The sequence below is a fragment of the Rissa tridactyla genome, chromosome 14, assembly GCF_028500815.1.
Source record: "Rissa tridactyla isolate bRisTri1 chromosome 14, bRisTri1.patW.cur.20221130, whole genome shotgun sequence".
Classification (NCBI taxonomy): Eukaryota; Metazoa; Chordata; class Aves; order Charadriiformes; family Laridae; genus Rissa; species Rissa tridactyla.
The window spans coordinates 7,045,481-7,064,620 of NC_071479.1; the positions used below are offsets into that span (position 1 = coordinate 7,045,481).

Here is a 19,140-nt window from a genome sequence, read left to right on the forward strand (position 1 = left end):
AACATTTTCAGGTCTTAGCTGGTAAGTTATATTGTGACAGAAGAAGAGAAACTCAGCTGCACACTGCCAGTGCAACAATTTTTGGCAAGAGGTCATTTGCAAATGAAGGAACCATTTGCTGTCAATTTCTATATTTAAAAACGGATCTGTTCTCCCTTCCCTCCCATTTCTTAAGAGTTATATGAAAACTAACTGAACAAGAATAAGCTGCTTGCAAATGGAGAGGCTAAGGGGGAATTATTTCCAACGCGAAGCGCAGCACGTCTTTTTAAGTTGGTATTCACAGCACAAAACAATGCTTTCCTGTCAGCAGGTCACACTAGAGAATCATTTTACTTTTTCAAAAAGCTTATTTTTGTCAAAGTCACGAAGTTATTTTTCTTAGAGACATACAGATTATGTTTCAGTTCAAAATTATTTCTGATAAATAAACTGTAAAGCCCAAAGCTACAAAAATTATGAAAATGCAGACCTGCTAAGGTCTCTGGAGTGAACACTTTTGAGTGAGCTGATCTAAAAGGGCAGGAAGAAAAATTATTTCCCTTACCTGATGGGCAGCAACATCTGCCTCTAGCAGGGCATGTTTCTTCTGAAGATTCTGAACATTAGTAAGATCTTTTCCATAATCATCAGAAGCCAAGTGTCCCTCTACTTCATACAGCCACAACTCAATGTCTTCCACATTGCGATTAAACTGCTGCTGTTGATTGGCTTCACGCAGTTTTATACCTGACCGAGACAGAGTGGCAAGAGGAAAAGAGGACTTAAGCTTTCTACTTCATTTATCTCACTTCCTGTGTTCTCCCAGCTGAACTCTCTAGAAAAAGAATTGTCCGTATTCTTCTGAGCAAGTCATACCTTTGAGCTCAGTGGCCTCCAGAAGTTTTTTCCACAAGCTGATAACTTCATTCATACGAGCTGCCACTTCATCAGATGCATAGTGATTGACATCAATCAACTTCTGGCCAGCTTTCTCCAGTGCATCAATACGACTCTGATTAGCAGAAAGCTCTGCTTCAAAAGCCTGATGTTTCTGAACTTTACCTTGCAAGTTTGACGGATCCTACAGATGAAGAAAGAAAAAGAACCTTTCAATCCAAAATTAGTATCTATAGGTCTCTGAAGAATCTTTAAAATTAGACTACATTCCAAAACATGCCAAGATACCACCAGAGGATTTGATGCCAAATATATGCCTTAAATCAGAATATTTAAGCTACTGAATAACAGCTTACACGATTACAGCGTGATAGAAAAAAAACCCCTCGGGGTCAGGAAGAAATTACAATTCCTCCTCTTGCCATTAATACTGCCTACTATCAGCAACATTTTGTCCGACACTGCTTCATATCATTAGACTGACTACATTAAGCCTGGTATTGCCTTAAATTTATTCTAACATTCGTCTTTATATTTACCTTGTATGCCTCATCTGTTGCAGTTTTCATTTTTTCATTAACCCAACTCTTTAGCTCATCAGAGTCTCGGAAAAACTGCTGCAGATGGAAAGAATCTGCCAGTTGAGCACGACGGTACATAGCTCTTTCATGAAGGGCATTTCGGCGGCTCAGCAGCTGGAAAAAAAAAAAGAAGTAAAGGTTTTTAAATTCTTCGAGCTTGTAAGAACCTCCACTGTATCTGTACTTTTTGGAGAGATCTGCTGACTTATCCTATACCATTTCAAATAATAAAGCAGGACATGATTTAAAGTCTACAGTCCAAATCTGTTTTAGATACTTACAGCATCTCTGCGTGTAGCAACATCATCCATGGCGTAATGGTTATTCTGAATCAATTTAGTAGCAAACTCATCCAATGCCTAAAGAGAAAACAGTTTTCCATTTATTTGGTGTAATAAAAATTGTTTGTGCAAGTTTACTTAGATGAATTCTCAAAAGTTTATCACAGTAAAACTAAAAGAAAGCCATTAAGATAGCTATTGTTACACCCTTTTTCATCTGTACTACCATCTTGCATGTGTAAGGAGTGCAGATTTTTGGCAAATCTTTATCCACATGTATGCTGGCATAACATGCAAGCACTGGGTTACCCAGCTCTCTCAGGCAGCAGTGGATCCCTATCCTGTCTTTTCTCACTATTTTCCATTTTAGAGACAGTACGTGCCATTTAGAGATAATACATCCCACATAACAGTGGATCATTCTGCAAAGTAAACCCCATCCTTCTCTGTCATCCTGCAGCAGTGTCTCCTCCCCAGTCAACAAATTTACTTGCTTTATTTCTTGCCCATTTAGCGATCACCTAATGTAGATGTCTTACTGTGATTTTCTCCTCTTGGGCACTTAGGGATTTCTCAAAGTCTTCATGCTTCTTTAGAAGAGCCTCCACACTATCCAGAGAATCACCAAGGTCTTCATTCAGCAGAAATGCCTAAAGTAAGGCAACAAACACATCATTGATTTCTACGTTTCCATGCTCAGCTGCTCTAAGTTGACTCAAGCATGGCCAGTGATGCTTCTTACCATATCATATTATTGCAAAGTAAAGGATTATATACTGGGATGGTGTTCCCTGTATGCCTCTAATATCCAAAGGTTCTGAATAATTCTTTTCAGCTTCTTATTCAAACAGCATTTTACAAGAGTTAAACATACATAAAAGCAATCTCAAGCCAACGTGTCACAACGAACAGTTTCAGCATTAGATGGAAACGGTCATAGCAGCTTGGGCAGTCAGATAAATAACTCTGCACAGCCCCCTGCTCACTAGCGCATGTTTAGTGGCAGTCACTGCCACTAGTAAATACCAATTGTGTAAGTCTACAGAAGACTAGCCAGAAATGAAAATCAACCATATCTGGAGAGTTCAAAGATATGCACTCACTTCTTGTTTGCTCATCCAGTTGTCAACTTGTTCAGTATCTCTGTAGAAAAGCTGCAGGTCCATGCACTGTTCATACTGCTGTCTACGAAGCTCCCATAGCTCTAGCAAGGCAGATCTTTCATCTGAGAGGATGGTCAGCTAACGGATTGGGAAGAGGAATATATAATAATTTTATTTAACAGTCTGGTTGATTGCCATCTCAATATAAAGTCAAGTTGTGACTCCAAAGAAGTGGTTGACACTGGACTGAAAACAACCTCCGGTGTAAAGAATCATTTTCCTGTTACTGGTATCATCCTCCTCATACAGGGCAAGTCTTTTCTCAGCTTACGAAGCTTGAGTAGTGGCTACAACCTTCTGACTTCAGTCAGAAACCTCTCCTTTTCCAAATTAAATCTACACAGAGATATTTAATAGGCAACCATTCTTTTTGCCTGCAGATCTACTTTTAAGAGAAGCTCTTCAGCAAACCATCCTGCTCTCTCAGCCTCTGAAATCTCTTTGGCCCACTCTCACAGCATTTGAACTGTCTGACTGACCAACGTTTCAATACACACTTCATGAGAGGCCCATCTAGTTTGAAAACTAGAATTTAGAAATACTAAATATTTACTGACACTTCTGATAGTGCACCCAAACTTAGATAAGCCATTTTTCCTTTGGAGGAAAGATACACTAGTAGTTCCTAATAGATAGTAATAATAGTCCTAATAGTTCCTACTAATAGATAGGCAGAAGCTGTCAATTTCAGAATGAAAAGCACATGTTACTTAAACACATGAAAAAAGCCCTGTAACCTACAGGGATGATACTTTGCAGCTTAGGATCTTAAGAAGAAATTAATTTTTAAATTAAGGGACACAAAAGAAAGAGACAAAATTCTTCTAGGAGCTCTTACTCTCAACTTACCTTTTCTTTAACTTCATCAGAAGCATAGTGCCCAGCAGCAAGCAAAGCCTGGCCGGACTCATCAGCAGATTTGAAGCTATCTTCATGGGCATCAATTTCTCCCTATGAAAGAGGATGCGAATAAGCTTTTACCAAAATTTATCTTAGAATAGAGTGTGAGAATATGAAAACTGCTATTGAAAGTAACACAGAGACAACAGTCTGGACACCTGAATGATAAACATTCCACTATCTTTAAATATGTTACACTTCGCATGAAAACTAGAATGAAACGTATTACAAGGTAAGTATAAATTCACATGTTAAAATGAAACTAAAGGCTGGTTTTAAGCTGCACTCTTTCTGCTTACTTACAGCAATTCCTCCTGATGGAGAACTAAAAAAGTTGTTAGTCCAACTGACTGATATCAGGTCTAATTATTTTTTATAAAACATTATCATAAGCGTTCTTAAATACTCACTTATTAGTGTATCTCTACTATCAAGAAACAAAGTAAAAAAATTAAATCAGGAGAGCAATCTAGTACTGTGTTGCATGATCAAAGGATTCTAGCGATACATCAGCAGTTCTGACTCAGAGACTGTGTTAAACATACAAATCAGTGCTTGAGTGCTGCTGACTGGATTTGGCTGTATAACCATGATACCTTATGTTCCTGATGTCTATCTAGAAGGGCTTCTGCTCCAGCCACGTCATTGGCGAGTTCATCAGCATTTATCAGAGCCTTCATCTCAGTCACCCAGCTGGTGAGGTCTCGGAAGTCTGCAAGAAAGCGCTGCAGCCTTAGGAAAGCAAAAGAAAAAATGGTTGGGAATAATTTATTTGCATAGTTTCTCCATCTTTACCCCAAAGAGAGGGTTACAAACATAAAAGCTGTTCCTCAGACAGAAATAAAACAAGACGATACCAAAATGCAATCACAATATTAAATAACTAAATATGCTCTCAATCAAAAAAAGAAGCCTTTTAAAGTTAGGAAAATGCTAAGTTCAAAAATCAATTTCTCAAAGACGCGTTTTGCATATAACTTATATTGAAAGTAAAAGGAATATTCCTAACTACAAGCCTGTCTGTTGAAGACAACAGAAATCAAAAGATAGTTCTCAAGCAGAGTGTTTCAAGATAGCCCACACGACTGCTTCTGTCAACCACAACACAGTATGTGTGGGGGGGAACTGACAGAAAGTTTCAACTTCACATGCCTCAGCATTAGAACAAACAAACAAATTCTCAGATTCCTTTCAGCATGCCTTTACAGCTAGTGCCTTTGGCATGTGCGTAACACTTATCAGCAAAAGTGATCCGTTTCTGTTTCCCTTTTAAATTTGCTGTTGATTGATACAAAGAGATTATGATAGGGAAAGCAAATGAACAATGATTACTTGTGTGGGTCTCCACCACCATAAATCTTGCATCATGGGAGGGAACAGCAGAAAAACAAAACCAGAAAAGATGTAAACTAACCACCATATTAGGATTAGTTTCTTTTTAGTATGGCTTCTCAACAGATGCCTTTTCATAGACAACCAGGTTAGTATAGAAACAAAACTACACAAAGACAAATCCTACAGCAACAAAGCAACTATCGCAGAAACAGGTATTTCATTTACTCTAGAGAATACATCAAACAATATACCATAATTCTGTCTTCACAGATAATCTTAAGGAATCTATAACGAACAGATTTGTAGTATGTGTATTAAAAAAACCCACAAAAACTAAAATATAGTCAGATAATGTACTTCAAAATGCAGGTATCAACTCAGATGGGAAAAAAAGCAAGTGTCCTAAAACATCAAGGTGTCTATTTTCATAATTGAGCCACATCCAGAGAAAGACTAAAAGCTGCAAGTGCTTATTTATCATATAAACATTTCTTTTACTACAAGAAGTTATGATTTAGTAAACGAGACTGCTTCTGAAAACACCAGAATCATCCCCAAATTTTGGAAACAGCATCCTTTATTCTCCTCCCAAGAGCCCTCTGTCAAATTTGAATAAGGAAGAACAGTAATTTTGGTATGACAGCATTCCTACCTGTAGGAGTCATTAAGGCGAGCATGCCTCTCTGCTGCCAGAGTTCGGATCTGTTCCCAGTTGGCAATCAGCTCCTCCCGTTTCACTTGAATTTGAGAAGCATTTATTGGGTGAGATTGCTGCAAACGGTCAGCTTCTGCACAAAGGGCCTTAACCTAAACCCAGTCACAAACAGTGAGTAAGCTTCTAGCCTTTTACAAGCAGGTTACCTTGTTTAAATTGTAGGTGAAATGCATCTTGTTTAGGTACCTTATCTTCCAGAGCTGCAAGATCTCTTTCCAGGCCTTCGTGCTTACGCAATAAAGCCTGCACACTGGCTAAGTCTCTGCCAAAATCATCTGAGGCCATCAACTGCCCTTTCTCCTTAATCCAGCTGATTGTTTCATCCACATCCCTTCAAAACAAAGCACAAATTGAAAGCAGTCTATCTTGTATGGAAAAAAGAAGAAAGCAGTATGTTTTCCTGCATGTATGCCAGACATACTGGCACATAAATGCATATATATAAACACTGCAGCCAACTACAATCATCCCTTTAAAAAAAAAAAACAAAACCAAAAACCAAACAACACAAACCACCCCCCCCAAACCCCTAAAAAATCAATTTATTTTTTTTAAATCTCAAAAAGCTTTGAAGCATATTGGCAGGCCATTCCTCAGATGGTGTCACCAGATGTGAATAAGGAATTACAGCACCACTGAGCACTATCACCTAGTAGTACCATTTCCTACTTTGGACCCTTCTCTGACTTAATTACAGCAAATCTCAAAATGCTGTAGATAAAAATGAGGATGCAGAGACACTGCTCAAAGATCTCTGGAACATTTGGACTGACATCCACCTGACAATAAACAAACACTCCTGTCCTAGATGAGCCTTAAAAGAATTGGGGCAAAAAGCCCTCAGAGGAAAGAGAAGCAAAGCTGCCATTGGCAAGAATGAACAAAACTGCCAAGTGTTGAAAAGCTGAATCAGAATGACTATTCTAAGGTAATTCTGAACAAGAAGAATCCATTCAAGAACAACAAGGTCCTCATTCTACAAGTCATGAGGAAGAGTAAAGCAAAAACGTAAGAGACAACAGTAGCTCTTCTCATAATGCTGTATGCAGCTGAATGCGTCATTAAACATCCACACAAACATTACACCACTTCAGCAGATCCAGCCAAGATCATACCTGTTGAAGCGCTGAACTTCAGCTGCCCCAAAGAGTTTTCCTTGCCTCTGAAGGGCAAGCCCCTTAAGTCGCTGCCAGCTTGCATTTACTTCATCCTGTTTGGACTTAATCAGTTCCTCTTCTGGGTGTTGTTCCTAGCAAGCAAAGAAAAAATGCTGTTTTCATATGTTCTGTGGTTTCACATCCATTAACAAAAAACTTGAAACACTGCTGCTTTTCAGGAGATCAACTTATAGTAACTACTTTCCAGATGATCACTCAATTTGACAGTTTTCCTGAAACTTCACTACATAAACATTCAATACTCTTGCAGTAGTTTAAGTTTCCCTATGCACTAATTAGTCAACGGGAAGAGGGCTGTAAACAGAATCTTTTTTTGTCTTGGAACGCAATACTTCCTGCACTGTCTCAGTCCTTGATCAAGCCCCAGATGACATACCAGCAGACACATTAATCCTGGTTGTCCAAGGGGAAATACATTTAACCCAAAATATCACATTTTCTCTTACTAATCACTACTCCCCACATTTTCAGGTACATTCTCAGCTGGGGCAGTTACTCAAGCTGTTCAGCAGAAGAACAAGTGAGTCAAGTGATGACCATTTAAGATTAAGATAGCCAAGGATCTAGGCACATGTACAGTGAAGCTTGAAGGACTGCTACCAAACCAGGGGGAAAAAGAGGAAGTTGCAGACAAAAGCTTGCTGTGTTATACCAGACCTGCCAAGAGTGATTTTCAACACATGGGAATGCTTACCTGGATAAGTTTGCCAGCAAACTGGTTCACTTCATTTACTCTCTCCTCATGAGCTGCAAGGTCTGTCTGGAACTCTTCAAACTTCTTTTGTAAAACCTCAACATGCTCCAAGTCCTGCCCAAGCTCTTCTGAGGTCACTATTGCTTCCTATCATATTGAGAAAAAAAACCCTCAATTTCAGTATAACATATGGAAAATCACTACTAAAAATGAGGAAGCAAACCGTCCTAATTTTGAATAGGTCAAAGACAGTTACTCTGTCTAAAGTCAGATTTAAAACCACAGTTTCCACCATTAAACTCCACTACCCCCCACTCCCCTCCCAATGTCCTTCCATTATTGCAGAAAATATGCAAGATCACTACAGGTATTATTTTTTCATCTTGCTTGCTTTTATTCATTTTTTAAGTTATTGAATATAACCAATTATACTCTCCTGTTTTCTGTTTTGAGCACGATGATCACTATTACATCAACCTAAATTACTGAAAGAAAATATGCACAGAAGAAATGATACTTTTAAAACTACAAAATAATTGCCCACGCTATTTCAGAGTACACACAGTGACTAGAATTTGTTTACATTTTTAGATTTTTTATGGACATTTGCTGTAGGCTTCTGATGCAAGATTTCTTTATGAAAAGTGCACCGTCACACTCAGTAACAGTTATGCAGGGTTTACAGTTTGAACCCACTGTGACACAAAATAGCAAACCATCATTAAGAAAACCTGTATGATCATTTTGTGGCTTTTTTTTCTTGATAGTGTGGTTTGTGGTCTGTTTCCTCAGAGTTCAAAGAATCAAGAGCCAACAGCTCTCTTGCAGCAAGTGTCCTTACAACGTATATCTAAAGATATTCCAATCATTAAGTAATTACGTACACACTGCTTACTGGTTAGGCCGACCACTTTCTATAACAGATCATTTAGAGCATTTATAAAAACATTTGCTTGTACATGTTGTAGATTTCCCTTACAGGAAACTTCAATTTGATTACCATGAGAAATATGAAGGTCTCCTCAAAGCAAAGAAAGAATTGAATAAGTTTAACTATGCTCTCCAACATGGAGGCTTCCTCCCTTAGTCTAGAACGTTGGGTTTTTTCAGGGCAGCAAAAGAAAGAATAGTAGTTTGCATACCTACTGCTTACACAAGATGAATAATCTAAATAAAACATACAGGTGCCTTTAAAAGCTCTCTGTGACTACCTGAACTCAAGCAACCATCCGTTGATAGAAAATTTCCACAAAAGCACATCAAATTTCCCTTCAAGTAAAGGCAGGTAATAATATACCTTGTCATTGATCCAGTCCAAGACATCTTCACATTCCCGTAAGTATTGCACCAGCTTCTGAGCTTGCAACAATTTGACTCCCTTCTCCCTCATCTTCTCCAACAGTAATTCCCATAGTCGGTGCAGCTCCTGCAGCCGAGTCTAGAACCATAGGATGTTGTTATTAAAATCCAATACCAGAGAAAATTAGATTTATTCCCTTCCTGACCTTAACAAAAGATATCTTTTTCCAAAGATGTATATCCTGAACTTTACTTTAGACAAAGGGTGGACAAAACTCATAACAATTTCATCTCCAGTCATTAGTTTTCATATGATGTAAAGTGATGTAACAGCACAAAATTAGAAATTACTGAATGGAGTATTTACATACTTGTTATTAATTAATGAAGCTATCAAATAGTTATGTTTACACAACTGTTTATCTCAACTATTTTGAGATAAAATTTGATTTAAATTCTATGCTAGTGTGAAGTCAGACCAAAAGTTTGCTACTATCCTCTTCAAATGTTCAGTCTTTTACATGGAAGTCAACTCCCAATAAGTGAATCTCATCTTTATTTTGGGATTTATTTTTATTTAAGACCACACATTTTGTTTGAAGTCAAATTTGTGACACTTTACAGTACTTTAACGATTTCTCTTAGCACTAGTTAGTTAATATATTTAGCCAACATTGTTAAGTAACATAATACTGAAATACTAGGAGTAATTACTAGTTTTAATATTGAGTTTCTCTCTGGCTGCACTTTGCCTTTCAAAACTGTTGGGTGCAACCATAAATTTTATAGACAATTAAAAGAACAACCACACTCCCACACAGAAACACAACTTGCAAAACAGGAAAGTATCTGCTCCACCCATCATCTATAACACTTTGCTCATCGAGATCTGAAACTTGAAAGTCACGCTAGAGAAGCTTTTGAACATCCAGCATGGGTGGATACCCATTTAATCCCTTTAGAAAGTTCAGTTAGGTAGGTTTCAAGGGAGGAAAGGGCTCACACAACACCACTTCCTAGCACTGCCCAAAAAGATAGTGCAAATTGTCAACGAAGGAAGAAAGAAGACGTTGCAGAAAGAAGTTGCACTGCACAGCCAGAAGTTTCACCTACTCGTATGTGGAACCCAACTTGGGTAGCTGTTACTATTGGGCGCTGTGCAGTCCGGTATGGCGTGAAAGACTGAACCATTAAAAGGCAAATTACCACTCCAAACAGAACACAAATAGCAACTTATATTGAGAGGCTAAGACACAGTATTATTTAAGACCACTCAACTACAAAGCTTTTTTTTTTCCCCCCCTATTTGTGGTAAAGATTATAGGATTACAATGAGATTTCTAAAATAATTTCTAAGATTACCTTAGGGTTTTTTTATTATATAATGTATTTTTAAAAAATGCTGCTTTTCCTAGTTGCAATGAAATAATGAACATGTCAGTTAAGAGTTCTCCTTTTGCCCAGAAACAGCAGATTTAAGAAAGTGAGTCCTAGAGAAGAAAACCCAGTGTTTACTGGTGGGATATGCGCATGTATGCATATACACTAACATAGCCAGAGAAAAATGAGAATACATAGGAGTAAAACACAAGTCAAATTATTGCTTAAAATTTTCAGTTTGCTCAGACTTTTTAAAACATTAATAATCACTCAAATACTGTAAAATGTAAGCCTATCTAGTATAGCAGCAAAGATTTTAAAAACACATTTGTCATTGCATTACACAGGTTGGGAGATTTAGAGAGAAAATAAAAAACAACAGTAGATCTCGGAAAAGGATTTGAAGAAAGCTTACTGTCTGTTACTGAGGAAGCAGCTGTCATAAGAGATGTTCATTGCTGGATAAACAGAGCAGACAGAGCACTGCATTTGGAGCTCACAGAAAAAGCCATGGAACGTGAATTAGAAGAGATTCAAACACATGGCCAGCACAACTTAACCAGAAAGTAAAGATCACTAGAGACCTGATCTGACCCAGAGCACACAGAAATTAGATGTCCGAAGTTTACTGGTATGGTTGCTTGTGTTACTTATAAATATTACTGCAGAAAATCTATATATCAGAAAAAAAAAAAAAAGCAGTCAACATCCCTGACACCAGGCCTTGTGAATTTGCTGCTTCTTAATATCACACCATCCTGGGAAGAACCACAAATATAATTATTTGCCTTGTGACTTTCAAACATTTTTGAATTACTGGTGATTTTCCAGTCCAAGCTCCTGGACTCCACTGGCAGATAGTTCACCTCAGAACTGGATCCAAAAAAAGATATGAGCTGGGTGCTCGTGAAATAAAAATATCTGCAGACTTTACAAATACTAATTCTTTTGTGATTTCACTAATCAAATACCTGTAGAATTTTAAAAAGTGTTTTAGCATATAGAGCTATCTGTGCAATCTGCACAAAGTGTTTAAGGAAAAGCCTGTAAGAGGGGAAAAAAAAAAAAAAGTTTTAAAACTCACTCTTATGGTTTCGGATGCAAAATGGCCTTCATTAATCATCTGATTTCCAGTCTCATCCAGTTTAATGATAGCCCCTGAATTGGCCTGCACCTCAGCTTCAAAGGCTTGGTGCTTCTGCAGCTTCCCCTACAAGTAAAACATCAAAGAACGTGACTGAGATTTGATGCACAGCCCTCCTCCACATTTCGCAGCATCAAGATTTTTAGTGTATTTTATCCATATTCAGTACCAACAAACAAACAATAAAAGAGCACAGTTGAAATCATAGCTGTACCATATGTTTCACGGGTGGATTCAAACATCTCCATTTTAGTTATTTCATTATTGTGTTAGCTCTTGTACACCGGAGTGTCCAAACATCTGAGAACCCATCAGCTAGTTCCACCCACACAAGTTAATTTTCTACAAATATCATTTTTTGTGGAAGCAATGAGTTAATTCACATTTATTTAACAGAGCCAAAGCGTCCAACAAATTCTAGGATTGAGGAAAGTCGGTTTTATACTACATTGCACTGAGTAACTTTTTCTATGCTGATTTAGCATCTAATCCATTACTAGAAATATTCCAATTATATCAGCAAAGAAACCAGGCTTTTGAAGAACACTTTGCAAGGCCGTGCGTATTTGCATACATCTTTCTTCACCACTCTTAGATCAAGTTACATTTCTGTGTTTGTTCTGTCTATCCCAGTTGACCTGGTACGCCCGAATATTAATAGTACAAGAACATAAAATGGCAGTAGGACTTGCCTGTAAATTGCTTGGGTCTTTGTAATTTTCATCAGATGCTATCTGCAGTTTCTCTTGGATCCATTTTTCAAGCTCATCTGCATCACGCTGGAAAAACTGGAATCGATAGGAATCTTCAAGTTTTTGGCGCCTTAGAGAAGATAATTCCTTGAACCTGTGGTAACGGTCCAAAACTTGTTGACGCCTTTCTTGGATATCTTCTGCCGTTTCCAACACTTTTACACCGCTCGGATCCATTTTCTGAAAGCCAAAAAAAAAACCATTTTGTTTGTATTATAAAACAATGGTAGGGTAGGAAGGGATCCATGAAAGAAAAACCTGCTTTTTTAAACTTCCTGTGGTTTACTTACAGTCTTACTCTGTGTGTGCAGGTATGTATATAAAAATATAAATATTATGCATATAATGTATATGTTTACTTACAGTCTTACTCTGTGTGTGCAGGTATGTATATAAAAATATAAATATTATACATATAAATAAAGAAATGCTCACTTTAAGAGAAAATAATGGGAAAGGAATATTTACAAAGACATCATTTAACATCTACTTGTTTTGGAAAAATATGGCTGCAGTCATATAAAGGCCAAGTCATCTCGAACTGTAGCATGCAAGTGTCTAATACAAATGTTAAAAACGTGTTTCTGTGCACATAAATATATTTAGATATACAGACATAAAATGTTTCCTGTACAACATATAAGATCTGGAAACATTTTATTTAAAATACTCAATACAGATCAACTAAAGTAAGAATATTACTATTCTTTAAACAACAGCTACCTGGTCCACATAAGTACGTATATCTACATATCTATATATATTATATACGGATGCACATGCACACTTCTGTCTGTGTGATGCATCTGCCCTCTGTTTTCTCACACAATTAAAAGAAGGTACAACCCCACCCCACCACTCCCTACATAACCTTTCAAAAGCCAATACAAAGGCTCACAGTGCTTCACAGTTCTGACCTTGGACAAGGTGGTCAAGGAGCATTTCGTGTAACTGGTGATCTTGTTCTGACCACTTTGACCGAAAATCCTTATGTATTGCATTATATACTAAAACCTGTTATTGTTACCACAGATAGCAAAGAACTGACTACTGTTCTGCTTTATCTCCTTTCCATTAAAAATTGGGATAACCTTTAATTTTCAGTTCCTAAACTTTCAACAAGCAATCTGATTTTCAATGAGATCTGTGCATTAGAACATAACTGCAACACAAATTTAAAAAGTAGTATCATTATTGTCATCGGAGTTTGGATATTTACCCGTTTATTTGACAACTCACTCTGCATATCAAGAAACTGTTGCAACAAACACTCCATGCTTGAACAATTATGCAATTAATGTCTTGATGTACAAGTGTTTACATGTATAGCTCCCTAAATGCTTTTATTATAAATTCTGTAAGCATCAAGTTAAATGTACTTCCCATCAATTCTATCAAAGATAGGGAAGAAACCCAGCCTACAACTGCATACTAAAAGGCACAGGCAATCTCTTAAAAAAACACTGTTAAATATTAAATTGTTATTTAGTCATTGGTTAGCCACATGCTTTAATTAGACATGTATCTTGCATAATTGTATGAAAAACTCCACAGGTTGGAAAGGGATCTATATGGCCATGTTTTCTGTTTGGTTTCCAAGCACTTGTAAAGGGACCATCTGATAGAAAGGAACATATGGGGGCGAATTCACACATTCCTGAGCTCTCTTCCAACAGTCCCACCCTGCGAGAGCTCAGCCGTTTCAGCAGCAGTTGTTACTCCCGTGAACTCTGAGCCCCAACTGCATTGCGGCAATTTAAGGAAGGAAAGAAAATTCAGCTTTGCTTTCTCTTCCAGGCCTGGGCGTTGCGTTCATTACCGTCAAAAGAGGGCAAGAAAAAAAAGAAAACAAACAAAACAGCCAGTCTGTGTAGACTGTATTATATAAATGAACTCCAGGTTTCATCTGGCAGTGGTACCAAAGGCTCCACTTGATTAGTGTATCTGAGTATTAAAAGATCAAAACCCTGAACATAACTTGAGCTCAACTGCAGATCCGTTTGCCTGAGGAAGCAGCTGTTTTCTCAAGCCCTGTTTCAAACAGCTTTTCCCCACCAGGAGAGCAAGTTATTGCTAAAACCTCCCCTTCCTGTGCTGTCACACTGTGTTTGAATTCCAACAACACTTCTTTTAAACCAAATTGTTTTCAGGAATAACAAAGCGGCAGTTAGTCTAAATGTACCACACCACTGTAGCCTGTCTCTATGCTTATTCTGGTTATGAGCATTACCAGGAGAAAATGCAATCCTAGTTAGTCTCTGGAACGCTGTACAGTCTTTTGCTGTCAATTATATTTCAGTATCAGAAATAACCTCCACAGCCCAAGTGATTTTAAATCACGTTAAATTATTAAATTATTTAAATTATTAAAAAAATTAAATTATTAAATTATTTAACATTAAAAAAAAACCCCAACAAACAGAAGACCTGCTGTAATTTAGCCTAGTAGCTGGTTTGCCTCTCACCACACAAGTCATGCAATCTGGCTCATCTTTTTGCTAGAATTCGTTAAAAGAAAGGCTCCTTTTATAGCTACAGTAAGTCGAGCTAGTCAATTGTAAAAGAAGTGCTTTGGTCTAGCAATAATAGACTGTTCTTTCCTGCAGCAGATCAGCTGACGTCAGCAAGTCTGTGCTCTGCCAGAGCGCCATCAGCAGTCACCGGGGAGCTCTGAACTCAAAAGTCATCGATGCTGCAGAATGATGCAGTCCACCACCGGCGCTCTCACGCTCCAGCTGCGGTACCCCCCTTGAATACGAAGCAGCTCCCCGAGACAGTTGTAAACCTTCTTGGTTCAACTACATCACTGAAAGGCAGCTACAATACACCCCGAGCAAGAGAAATGCCAACAAGAAGTTGCGCTTTATGTTTTTAACGTGAAAAACATAGCTTATATTGGGACATACGCAAATGCCCTGATAACTGGCCTCGTCCCCAGCCCTGTGCACATCGCTGCTGCCGCCAGCCCCTCCCAGCGCAGGCTGTGCCGGCTGATAAGGTCGGACAGAGCGAAGCTTCCAGGCGGTGCTGGCAGAACGACACCGTCCGGCTCTGACCCACTGCCTCGGCCCTCCCGACAGCCCCAGAAGGCAACATCGCCAACACGGCCCCAAACCAGCACATCTTAACTGTCCTGAAGGCATTCAATACTGTACTTTGATGTTGTAAGACTAACTTTAAAAAGCCACTCATCAGCTTATGTCTAACTAAAAAAATAATCAGAAATGCTTCTTCACACTGTACCGTTGTGGTGGTATTTTTTCAAAAAAAAAAAAAAAAGCCAACAAAAAGATGATATACATTTAAGACAAAAAAAACCCCAATCTAAAATCAACCTAAGAAGATTAGCCTTCCCCAGACAATACAAATTATACAAAGAGTACACTAAAATTTGCATGGGAATATACAACTGCAGATATTTACAGACACTGCAGTGCAACAGCGATGATGTCAGCAACATCATTCAAGTTCGGGAAACAGCAGTATCGAGGTGGGTTAAACAGGAATTACAGTGCTGCCACCGGGGCGCACACACATAAGAGCTGTCAGCATTTCCCTTACCAAAACGTGTTATCTGGGATTTAAAAACTTGAATGTAAAATACACACAGCACTGTACAGAAGATTTTAGCATATTTTTAAGAATAATTCCATGAAGCTTAAAGAATTAAACTACTTTGCCTGAAAAGCAATCAGATATCAGTATATAAAGATCGCTATCTTAAGATGGAGTAAAATAATGACTTTCTGTTAAGATGAGTCCTGATGTGTGTTACGTATATTCAGCATACGTGACCCTAGTAACAGCCTGTAATATGAGCACTTTCCCTATCAAAACACTCCCTGCTTCGCAAGTGTACACACACGACCAGCTTGATGCGTTTTTTTGCATTCATCAATATTACACATCCTAAGCCTTGTCAAAAGAGCATTTATTGGCTGCTTTTTCTCCTGGGAAATGGGAATGGATTTCTGATCTTTTTTCTTTAAGCAAAAAAATTTGAATTCTAATATTGGATGTGAAAATAACCTTCAAAAGGGAAGGACATGAAAGAAAAAAAACAACATACACTTTTCCTTCCAACTTTCATTTCTTCCGTTCACAGCTTCCTCAAAAGGCTAGGGGAGAAGTAAGCCACTATGTACATCTCAAACACAAAAACACGACTGCTGAGTTTAGAGCTAAGTTAGTAGGTGCTAGTATTGCAGGTAAATAAAAGACAACCCTTCTGAAAGGTATGCACAGCACTGGCTCCTGCTCCTGTGAAGGGAACTTCATGAGCATATTGTGTTAAGAAAAAGTAACGGAAAGATGTCACATCATGTACCCTACACTAGAGATTTAAAACTCTACTGAGACAAAATTTAAATCTACAAAATGAAGAAATATTAAGGGCGGACTATGCGCAGCAGAACCCTGCGTCCAAATACTCCTGGTTTCTGTTAAGGAAGGTCACCTACAGCCTCAAGCCTCTACAAATTCCAAGCCAGAAAAATAAGTCAAGTGCTGCAGTACAAAAACCCAAGATGTGTTGAAGTCGCTGCTTAATGCCGTAGTCTCATACAGACTAACCGCTGCACAGGTAAAATACAAACCCACCCCAAATTTAAGTAAGTATTGCAGGGACACAAGAAACTGCAGCATTAAAAGAAAAAAGAAAGGTAAATTATTTGAACTAAAACAGGCTGCCAAGCTAGTGATTCGGGCTGATGTTTGTGCAGAGCCTTAACTGTGCACTTTCAGAATATGGAAGACGATTAAAGACCTGTTCATTTTTAGGCATTTAGTCTTAGAATTTTAATTCCACTATTCAAAGAAAAGCAGCTGAATTGCCGATCTGAAATTGGTGCCTTTATGTACAAGGGTTTTTTTGGCTTTGTTTTGTTCTTAATATCACCACAGACCTTTGATAAAACTATGCAGTGCTGGCAAGGGCTGCACTCTGCCGAGACTCCTGAGAAAGCAAATTACCTTGACTGCATTGCAGAAACGCAGAGTTTACAGGTAATGTGATATTATATAATGAATCCCAGCATTTTCCATTCTCATTTGCTATCTTTTCATCGTAATTTTAATTGTAGTATAAACATTTACATTACTATAATTTCCAAATAAAATCTAGTTGCTTGTATTACCTAGTTGAAGTTTGATCCATATATCCTATTTATTTTACCATCCCTGAACGGAAAACACCGCAAATGTATAAACAGTTACACCACAACAATATGAGGATTATAAATTTGTGCAAGTGGATGGAACAGGAACCAAAGCCCACTTCAAATGCATAGTATTCTGCGATGTAAATCACATCATCGTTGATTTTTAGATGCTATAAAGTAAAAACATATTGCACAACTACTTTTTAAAACAAAAATCTCTTAGAAAATTAATCCACATCAAAACCAAATCATACTGAATTATAACAACTACAAAATGCTCACACATCATGCATCACAGACAGAAATTAGGAAATTCAAAGTATTAAAGGAAAGACACATCAGACTCAACACTGAAGTACAAACAAAGCACCTGCTAGATAGAACAAACTCTCAAATAGATGTTTTTTTGTTACAAATAGGTCATGGCAATAAAGGCAGGCAAGTATGGTGATGACACTTCATGCATTACGTAAAAATACCTGGACTTTGACTTTACGAAACGATGACAACATGATGGAGGAATGTAGAGTCTAAAAGGGAGGGGGAAATCAAGATAACATTCAACTAATGACTAGCGTAAGGACATGGCTTCATTCTTTTTTTTTTTTCCCCTAAATACATATTCCATCACAGTACATGTTCCATACTTTCCTTTTAGTTCCTTGCCACATACAGCAATTTGGCATTATTGTTGCGCAAGCTACTATGAGCAGACCTCGCCATGCAAAAAGGGTTACAAATATCAACAGGAAAACCTATATTAATTTGGTATGTACTAAGCTTTCCAGTTAGTCTAAAAAAAATACTACCATAATCTGAAGGTCAAAACAGAAAGAAAGTTATCTGGACTTGGCAAATGACACTTCCTGCTACAAAGTAATCAAGTAGCATGGCTTAATTTAAAGACACAAACTCAATAAGGTTTTGAATGTAATTATCTACAAAGATTTTTACTTTCAATTACCTCAGTAAAAAAAACAGACAAGTAGCAGTTGCGACAGAAGGTATTTTTTTGAGATGGCTAATTATCCATCTGTTAAGTGTATCTAACCCACTGAATTTTTAACTGAAGATTTCCTTGCCTCCCCTAACGCTACATTTTGCCCATGAGTATGCTGCAAACCCTGAAGCAGCTCATGGACAACCGCAGTTACGTGCCTTTGTGCCAGCTGAAGCTAGTGCGTATCTCTGGTGGCATTTGCATAGCTTAATGTGTATCAATTGCAGCAGTGAGAAGGCAGCTTGCCACTCCATTTGATCCATGGTCAGCTATGGAGCACAATGCTGGACTGCGCTTGGCAATCTCCATCCACAGCATCTGCAGCCTGCTCCACCCCATTTTTCTACTGCCTACACTCCAGGGACAAATGGAAAAAACAAACTCCCACACTATACTAACATGCAGCGGAAAAAAGGGAGGAATTCATATTATTTCCTCCAATACTAGGGAAGCAATTAGTTGCCCCCCAAAAGTAATGCATTTATGAATAAAACAATTACAACCCCATAAATGCATTAAGTAGATTAAAAATAAGGCAGCAAAGATACTAAGATATTTCCTTGAAATTACTAAGGTTAGTTATAAATGTAACAGTTGAGAAATAGGAATTTCACACCAAGAGGTACCACCCTGTCTCAAGAGACTGAAGGCTGCTCCTACCTTTCTGCAGGAGAAAAATA

General features: G+C 38.0%; 1 protein-coding gene across 11 annotated transcripts in view; it reads right to left on the reverse strand.

Annotated features, from left to right (window-relative positions):
* SPTAN1 (spectrin alpha, non-erythrocytic 1) overlaps positions 1-19,140 on the reverse strand; it is a 52,452-nt gene that overhangs the window by 31,229 nt on the left and 2,083 nt on the right. For 7 of the 11 annotated variants that reach the window (XM_054220942.1, XM_054220941.1, XM_054220934.1 and 4 more), the window contains exons 1-16: positions 13,219-13,238; positions 12,242-12,481; positions 11,490-11,615; positions 9,024-9,164; positions 7,727-7,873; positions 6,970-7,103; positions 6,041-6,185; positions 5,792-5,946; positions 4,401-4,536; positions 3,754-3,855; positions 2,845-2,982; positions 2,281-2,391; positions 1,742-1,819; positions 1,419-1,574; positions 859-1,063; positions 548-729 (exon numbers count right to left, since the gene is read on the reverse strand). In XM_054220942.1, the coding sequence (XP_054076917.1) occupies positions 548-729; positions 859-1,063; positions 1,419-1,574; positions 1,742-1,819; positions 2,281-2,391; positions 2,845-2,982; positions 3,754-3,855; positions 4,401-4,536; positions 5,792-5,946; positions 6,041-6,185; positions 6,970-7,103; positions 7,727-7,873; positions 9,024-9,164; positions 11,490-11,615; positions 12,242-12,478 (2,193 nt within the window). In that variant the 5' untranslated portion in view covers positions 12,479-12,481; positions 13,219-13,238. Of the gene's footprint in view, positions 1-547; positions 730-858; positions 1,064-1,418; positions 1,575-1,741; positions 1,820-2,280; positions 2,392-2,844; positions 2,983-3,753; positions 3,856-4,400; positions 4,537-5,791; positions 5,947-6,040; positions 6,186-6,969; positions 7,104-7,726; positions 7,874-9,023; positions 9,165-11,489; positions 11,616-12,241; positions 12,482-13,218; positions 13,240-17,939; positions 17,988-19,140 lie in introns of those variants that run through there. The other 4 variants (XM_054220939.1, XM_054220933.1, XM_054220931.1 and 1 more) reach the window with 3 other exon arrangements.